At 47.1% G+C, this 8,009-nt stretch overlaps 1 protein-coding gene across 1 annotated transcript; it reads right to left on the reverse strand.

Annotated features, from left to right (window-relative positions):
• Window positions 1–503: 503 nt before the first annotated feature.
• LOC131924524 (alpha-1-antiproteinase-like) lies at window positions 504–6,812 on the reverse strand. The gene is made up of 4 exons (XM_059279837.1): window positions 6,676–6,812; window positions 4,997–5,640; window positions 2,083–2,353; window positions 504–741 (listed from the first exon to the last, which is right to left on the reverse strand). Exons 2-4 carry the CDS (start codon window positions 5,634–5,636, stop codon window positions 519–521), a joined length of 1,134 nt encoding a protein of 377 aa, XP_059135820.1. The 5' UTR covers window positions 5,637–5,640; window positions 6,676–6,812; the 3' UTR covers window positions 504–518.
• Window positions 6,813–8,009: the final 1,197 nt, after the last annotated feature.

Here is an 8,009-nt window from a genome sequence, read left to right on the forward strand (position 1 = left end):
CAGAGGAAGTTGGAGGTAGGTTGTCCCACCCCAGGCTAAAGCCAGGCCCCATGTGGGGTCCCATCCATGGAGAGCCTCCCTGTGATCATGCCCTGACCGTGGCCCCCTGAACCCTAATGCTCAGTAAAGGCCTTCCCCAACATGCTCAGCCCTTCCATTCTCAGACTGCTCTCCTCTCCTCTCCTTTCCTGAACCATCTCTCATAGACTCAGTTTCAGAGGGACCCCCTGTACCTCATGTCCCCATAAATAGTTCCTTTCCAGTGCGTGCTGAGACAAAAATTTTGGATGTGACATGAGACAATGTCTTTCTATACTAGTATAGGTAAGTTGAGTCTCAGGGAATCAACAGCCTTGGACAAAGATAAAATTAAGGGCCACGGAGTCCCCTTCAAGGAGATCTTTATGGTAGCAAACGATTCCTTATCCTGGCTCTGTTCTCTGATCCTGCAACCCCCAAGGTGCATCTCTCGAGTCTGTGGGGAAAGCTGTCTCCATCCCTTGGCCCTTTCCTCAGACTCATGTCTGATCTGCCCTCACATCCCGTTCAGCCCTGTTGGCAGCTGGAATACTGCCATTGTCACATGACCTCACCTTGTTGAGCTTCAGCGGAGCATCCTGTGTGATTCCTGAGAGGTCAGCCTCATTGCTGAAGGCCTGGGTGATGCCCAGTGTGCTCAGGATGATCTCCAGGTCATAGGTTGTGGACATAGTCAGTTTGGGAAAGTACACATTTGCAGTCCTGGTATGCAGGAAGATATGAAGGAGTTCTTTAGTATCATGGTCACATCAAAAGTATCTTCTCATCCTGGCACCTCCTGGAAGGCCACCCACCTCATCTGGAAAGGCCTCCAGGGAGATTCATTGTGTTCTGAGACTCGTGTATGTGACTCCCCCAGGGTGAGACTCAGCCTTCAGTTTCTACAGACAGGGCAAGGACCTTGGAGGGTCTATGCTAAGAAAAGAGACCAGCCCTGAGACTGTTACCAGTTCATTCTCATCCTGCCTGACTCTTTGCTTTCTGTTGGGTGCAGGGCCTCAGCAGGTGTGGAGCTGGGCATTGAGACAGAATATCTGTCCACAGTTCCCCCTTGAGCCCACCTGAGCTTCTATGTGTACATCACTTCCCTCCCCCCCCCCCCCCCCCCCCCCCCCCCCCCCCCCCCCCCCCCCGGCAAGGGAGAGCAGGGCCTGGACTCCATAAGAGCAGGCTTAGTTATCTGGAGGGGGAGGGGTACATTCTAGACCTGGCGGTTCCCTGGGACCCAATAAACCTCACTGAAGGATGACAGGAACATAGTCTTCTACAGTCGTGCCCTGAGCTCTCTGTGGCTGACCCTCTCCTGTTCTAGGCCCTTCACTGTGGTGATATATTGTGTCCCCCAATATATTGTGTACCCTAATAAAACTTATCTGGGGTTGGTCAGAGAACAAGACAGCCACTAGATTAGACAGAGGCCAGACAGTGATGGCACACACCTTAAATTCCAACACTAGTTAACCATAAAGGTCTGGAGGTCTGTACAGACAGACAGGAAGTGACATCACTGGGCAGGAAGAGGAAGTGATGTAGTTGGACAGAGAGAGGAAATGAGATGGCAGAACAGAAAGGCATATAGGCGTGGGTATACAGAAAGTAGGTTTCTTTGGCTGAGGATCTCCAAGTGGTGAGAATGTGGCTGGCTTCTTTCTGCTTTTCTGATCTCTCGGTTTTAACCCCAATATCAGGCTCTGGGTTTTATTAATAAGACCGTTTAGAATTTCATGTTACACTTCCCTCCTTGTCTCTCATGACCTCCAGTTGCAGCTGAGGCTGAGTCCTAAGATCTGTCCCTTGTTTTCATTTCTGCCATTATGTATGCTGTTGTTGAAAACTCTGTGATGGGCTCTGGCTGCTAAGGATGGAGGCATGTCTTTGCCAAGGAGACTTTATTCTGAGCATTGTCTCTGTCTCTGAGTCTGTCCTACGTTATGTCTGTCTATCCACTCTGGCTGAAGGATGGGAGCCAGCCCTGAAGAGCCCCAGCCATGTCATGGCTCAGAGGCTGGGTAGCGGTGCCTAGACCCCTCCACTGGGACTTACCTTACGTTGGTGAGCCTCATGATATTTTCGAAGTGATTTTGATTCAAGGTTTCCTCTAGTCTCTTCATCTTCCCCTGGTCAGGCATCATGAAGATGGCGGTGGCATCACCCATATAAGGCTTCACCACCACCCAGGTGGACAGCTCTCCCTCTCGGTACAATAAATACCTATCTCGGCGATTGATCATGAGCACCTTCACGGTCCTGTACTTGTTCACATGGAAGTCCTCCTCCAAGGTGTGTTCAGCCTCGGCTTCATCATACTCTTTGCCTGGAGAGAAGGGAGGGCCTATGAGCCAGTGGTGGGGTCAAGGGGCAGCTAAGTTTTAGAGGAAAGAAGTATTGAGTGCCTTGTGAGACACTCCCTCTGAGCCTCAGCTTTATCAGCTGTAGAACGGGATGGGAATGAACCCATCAGGATGCTTGACAGCCCTTTAGAAAATAGTGTGAAGCAGTAGGAAGGGGCTGAGAGAAATATGTGGGCTAATTTGTGAAAACCTGGCTCCAATGAAGAAGTTGTTTTGTTTTGAATTCTTCTGGTAGTCCCCTGAGGATGCTAAATGGAGACAAGTGGGCATAATCCCAACCTCCTATAATCTTATATGTCAAATCTCATATGGATATCTTTTCTGGTGTCTTCCTGTACTTTGTAGGTAGTGCTTCTGGGAAAGCCTAGTGGGTACCTTTGGATCTCTGTCTGTCTCAGGCCCGTGATAAAGTGCATGTACATAGGAAGACTCTTTCTGCTGTACAAGTGCCTTCTGTCAAGGCTGTCAGAGAGGGTAGGGACCCCGGGGAACTCCGAGCCTTCCTAGCATTGGACGGATGCTAAGCTCCCCTATATCATAACAGAGCTGGGGGCTCCATGTGCTGATGCTTTCCTTGGTGCTCTGTAGTACACTGCTCTGCTTGGCAGTGTGGGGACTATGCTAGAAAGGTGCAGCCATGGCCTTGATTCCCATCCCCCTCCTCTGAGCGGATGCTTCCTGGAGGATGTGGAGCGTCTTTGGGATGTGGACTCGTGAGACCCTGATACACTCAAAAGAAGCAAGTCAGGCTAAAAAAAAATCAAGGTTATTTGATCAGCACCTTGTTTTTGCTTCCGCCATTCCATATGCTGCTGTTGAAAACCCCATGGTGGGGCCTGGCTGCTGAGGATGGAGGTGTGTCTGCACCAAGGAGAAGACGTCTTTTTATGTTGAGCATTGTTCCTGTCTCTGAGCCTGGCCTGCACTGTGGTATTGAGCATTGTGTCTGTCTACAAGTTCTAGACTCTCCCCCATAGCTCTGGCTAAGGCATGGTGGCCAGGCCTTCAGGGCCCCAGCTGTGTCATGGCTCAGAGGCTGGGAAGGGGCACTTTCCTCCCTGGATGAGGGGCTCACCGTAATAGACAAACCTGAAATCTCACATTCTGTGTAGCTTGGTTAGGTAAATGTCAAGGCAAGAGTTTATACAAGTTGATAACAACAGTATTGCTTTCCCCCACAATAAACTAGGACACTCACATCCTGAACATTTATGTTAGCTCTCATTATATCATGACTAATGAATGGTGAAGACAGAATTCAAACCTAGGTCTTGCATACTTCATTGCTAAACTCTGTTCTGTTACTCAAGACTTTACTAAAAATTAAGTCACCCAAAGCACTATTTGTTCTATGCCATCTGTAGCAATTTGCATATATGACTGACAACTAAGGAAATGTCATGTATCTGGTATTCACCCCGCTTAGGGATTTCCAGTGAGCCTGAGTATAACAGTGTAACAGAGCCCACAAGGAATTAAAACTTCCCCAGGAAACCTCATGTTGAGAATGAGACTAGCTGGAAACCCTGGCATCAGAGGAGGAAGCCATCTTCCAGAAAATGATTAATCTATGTTCTGAAAATGTACATTGCAGTCAACCTACATATGAATATTTCTTGGCTTTTGTTTCATTTTTTTTCCTATTAACTGTGACACCACACAGACAAGGTGGAAGAAAGATACAGAGATTTTTCTCTTTCCAGTTCCAGCCAAGACTGGAAATAAGATCATTTCCTTCAACCAAGCTTTAGTTCCTATTTTCCTGGCAAAGTGGCATGCAGTCACCTTCACATTCTGATAACATTTTTGGCAAGCCAGCCAGGAGAAAGAGCTCCAGAGGAAGAGACTTAGGCTTTTCATGGCAAGCTAGCCCTGTGTTTAGGATAATGGGGGATATCCTTAGTTCCTCAGCTTTGGGGATATGTCTTATATACATGGATTTTCCCATTCCTCATTTAGATAGCATTGGCTGTGAATTAATAAAACTCACCAAATTGGTAGTAGAAAAAGAGGTTGATTTTTAAAAATGGTATCCATACTAAATAAGGTAATGATACTGCCCCCAAACACAGACTGTGGGGGACATGTGACACTGGGGGTGGGGAACTCACTTCTGAGAGGCTGAGGGATGCAGTTACTTATTCAATCTACACACATGTGTGTTTGTATATGGTGCTAGATAAGGTCTCCCAGACGCCTCCTAGTTCACTTTGACAGATCAGTTAATTAAATTTGTCATAAGATAAATGGAAAATGCTTTATTTTGTTAAAAAGGAAAGAAATCAGAAGATTGTCTCAAATTATATATGAAAGAACAAGAAGAAAGAAAAAAATGAGACAAGTAGGAAAAAGATATAGGGAGTTTGTTTGTTTGTTGAGACAGAAGGATCTTACTGTATAGCCCAGGCTGACCTGAAGCTCACTATGTAGTCCAGGCTGGCTTCCGACTCATAATGACCCACCTGCCTCTACCTCCTAACCCTGAAGATCATATTGGGGTGCTGCTTGCTACATTCTGGTACATCAAGGAAGGAGCAAGTACTAGAACATGAGTACATATTTGGGTGGCTTCCTTGAGGCCACTAACTCTGGTGGTCTTACCTTACCTTGGAAGAAGATGTAATTCATCAGAGCAAAAGCTGTGTCTTTCTCCAGATCCTTGACCAATCCCACTATTTTCCCTTGGGTTTCATCCTCCACATACTCATTAATCTGTTTTTGGGCTCTGTAGGTGTCATTGAAGTTGACAGGAATGGGTTTTATTGAGTTCAGCCAATGGATCGTGTTTACAAACAAGTCTACCAGCTTCAGATTCTGGTCAATGAATATGCTGCTGTTTATGGTTAGCTGCTGTGGCTTGTGGTCTGCCAGAAGGAGGTTATTCATAAGCTGCTTTATACATAATAGAGAGTAATATATTGTTTCTGTAATGTTGATATGCAGTCCCTCCAGGATCTGGTTGTGGGTATTATTTTTGGCTCCCAGGGAGATGATTAAAGAGGCAACAATGATGTTCACTGGGGAGAATAAGATGTTGGTATCTTTTGTCCAACTATCAGACTTCTGATACAAGGTGAAGGTTAACTGGATGATGTTGTAGTGGAACCTTTCGCAAAACGCATACTCCACATGTTCATGGTCATGTTCATCCACATCTCTCTGCAAGGAATCTTGAGGCTGGGAGCCAGAGAAAAGGCAGCACAGGCCTGCTAGCCAAAGGAGTCCCCGGGAGACGGAGGATGACATTGTCCTGCAAGACAGAGATGGGGGCACAAGTCCTAAGTCAGGGCTCATAAGGATTCCTACATGTGCTACAACTGTCCTACATTCCTACAACCATGTGCTCAACTGTCCCAGTTATTCTCTCTCTGTGAAACACCATTTGCTCTAATGAATGTGGTTTGCTCCTTCCAACTCTGAAGAGTCACAGCTGCTGGGACAGGAAGGATAACAGCGGACTTGGGTTCTAGTCTAGATTCTGCTTCTAATGACTGACCCATACACACACACAAAAATCTCAGCTTTGAAAAGAGATCATTGTGGGTAAATGAATAACTGCAGACAAATCACTGAGAACATTCAGATACAACCTCAGAGCAATTCATGAGGGAAGCAGGGTGGTGGGCTTAGCAAACCGCCAACAGTTAGGACTAGCCAAGGCCCACGAATCCAAAAGAGAAAAAAAGGGACGAAGGGGGAGCCCAGCTATGCCAGGAGATAGTGAGCACATTTCTCCCTTGAGGCTATGGAGTTCTCACCAGGATATCAAGAGCAGAGTGCTCTGGGGCAGGGGGTGCACTAAAGGAAGAGGGCTGAGGAACAGACTGTATTCTGGAATTTAGCTCTGAAAATCCAGAGCCGAAAAAGACTCCTTTCTCCTCTAAGATAGTTAGGGTTGTAGATGGTCATAGATTCACAAACCCCTTGGCAGGGTCTCTGGCTCAGTGTGGGTAGCCCTAAGAAGGACCTCCAAGGCAGACCAGGCGCCTGCGGCAGGGGGGGAGGGGGAGGTGAGTTTACCCAAGGTGGCTTCTCACCTCTCTATAGGTAGAGAACAGGGGAAGGCCAGAGATCCAGGGCCCAAAGCAGGTCACCAGCCCTGCCCTTACCAGCACACACTATAGGCCTACTATATGTTGAGAAGACAGAGCAAGGCCTTACTCTATCCATAGGATCTAAGCTGGGTGCCTTGGTTTCCCATGTATGAAGAGGATGTTGGGCCCAAGGGATGGAGGCTGACAGTGCCCACCCTGAGGACTCAAGTGGAGCATGATGAAGGACTTACTGAGTAGAGTCAGCTGAGGCCAGCAGGAGAGTCACAGGCTGGGTGTGCCCTGCACAGCCTTTCCCTGGAGACTTATAAGCTGATCTGATTGCAGAGGTGGGTAGGTACAGGGACACTCAGTCCCAATGCTTACAGAGACACTTCAGGCTGGAGAAGATCCTGGGGCTGATTGTGAGGCTGGCCATGGAACTGGGCCATGTACTACTATAACTCGAGGGCTTTGTCACCTTTCCAGGGATTGGCTTAGTCCAGTGCAAACAGAAAGTGGGGAGAGGGGGGTTCCAGGGTCACTGCAGTTTAGAGCAGGCAATAGGTACACACTGTAACCAACTGGATAGGAGAGGAGATATTTCAAAGAGAGCAACTTCTATTATCAGACTATTGAAACAGCAGACCCCAAATAAATAATTTTCCAGGAATTCCATGCCAGATAAAGGGAAAGGCTGAAATCCTGGTGCCAGCCACAGCAGACACTTGCCTCCCCAGAGGAGATCTCACTCAGTTCTGACAAGTTAGGCTGACGTACTATATTTCCTGGCTTGTGTTATGTAGTGTCTTACTCAGTGTTCTGTTGCTGTGAAGAGACATTATGAGCATAGCAACACTTATAAAGGAAAGCATTTAATTGAGGCTTGCTTACAGTTTCAGAGATTTAGTCCATTATCATCATGGCAGAGGGCATGATGGTGTGCAGGCAGACATGGTGCTGGAGAAGTAGCTGAGAGTTCTACATCTGGACCTATGAGAGCAGGAAGACAGAGCTACTGGGCCTGGCTTGGGCTTTTGAAACCTCAAAACCAACCCCCAAGTGACACACTTCTTCTTCCAAAAGGCCACACTTCTTAATACTTCTCAGGTAGTGCTACTCTCTAATAACCAAGCATTTCAATCTGTGAGCCTATAGAGGCTGTTCCTGTTCAAACCACCACAGGTATCTTCTATAGAATTCTAACACTACCATGGGAAAGGTTATAAGCAAATGGGACCCTTTTCCTCCTTGGTTTGACTAATCTGTAGTAAATCTGTTTCCCTTCATCAGTTTGCTCCCCAGTGTCTTTAAGAAGGAAGGGTCATGACTCTAAGCGCCCCACTTAACAACTGTAACAGAGCCTGTGAGAGGGGAACCCACAACTAACTGACCCCCTGGCTGGGAAAAAGGTAGATTCTGGTTCTGGGTACTTCCCCTCAAGAGAAGCCTGTTTTCCCTTACTTTTACCTTAAATAAAATTTGACTTTTGTGGTAGTTTGAGTGAGAATGGCTCCCATAGGCTCATATATTTGAATATTTTGGTTCCCAGTTGGTGAAACTGTTTGGGAAGGAGGTGTGGCCTCCT

Source organism: Peromyscus eremicus, chromosome 14, assembly GCF_949786415.1.
Source record: "Peromyscus eremicus chromosome 14, PerEre_H2_v1, whole genome shotgun sequence".
NCBI lineage: Eukaryota > Metazoa > Chordata > Mammalia > Rodentia > Cricetidae > Peromyscus > Peromyscus eremicus.

Excerpts from the sequence above, each read along its gene's own strand:
- LOC131924524 (XM_059279837.1), bottom strand. The coding sequence starts at position 5,636 with ATGTCATCCTCCGTCTCCCGGGGACTCCTTTGGCTAGCAGGCCTGTGC. Across the intron at positions 2,354-4,996 it reads GAATTACATCTTCTTCCAAG|GCAAAGAGTATGATGAAGCC; the intron begins GTAAGGTAAGAC and ends CCTTCTCTCCAG. Across the intron at positions 742-2,082 it reads ATGAGGCTCACCAACGTAAG|GACTGCAAATGTGTACTTTC; the intron begins GTAAGTCCCAGT and ends CCTGCATACCAG.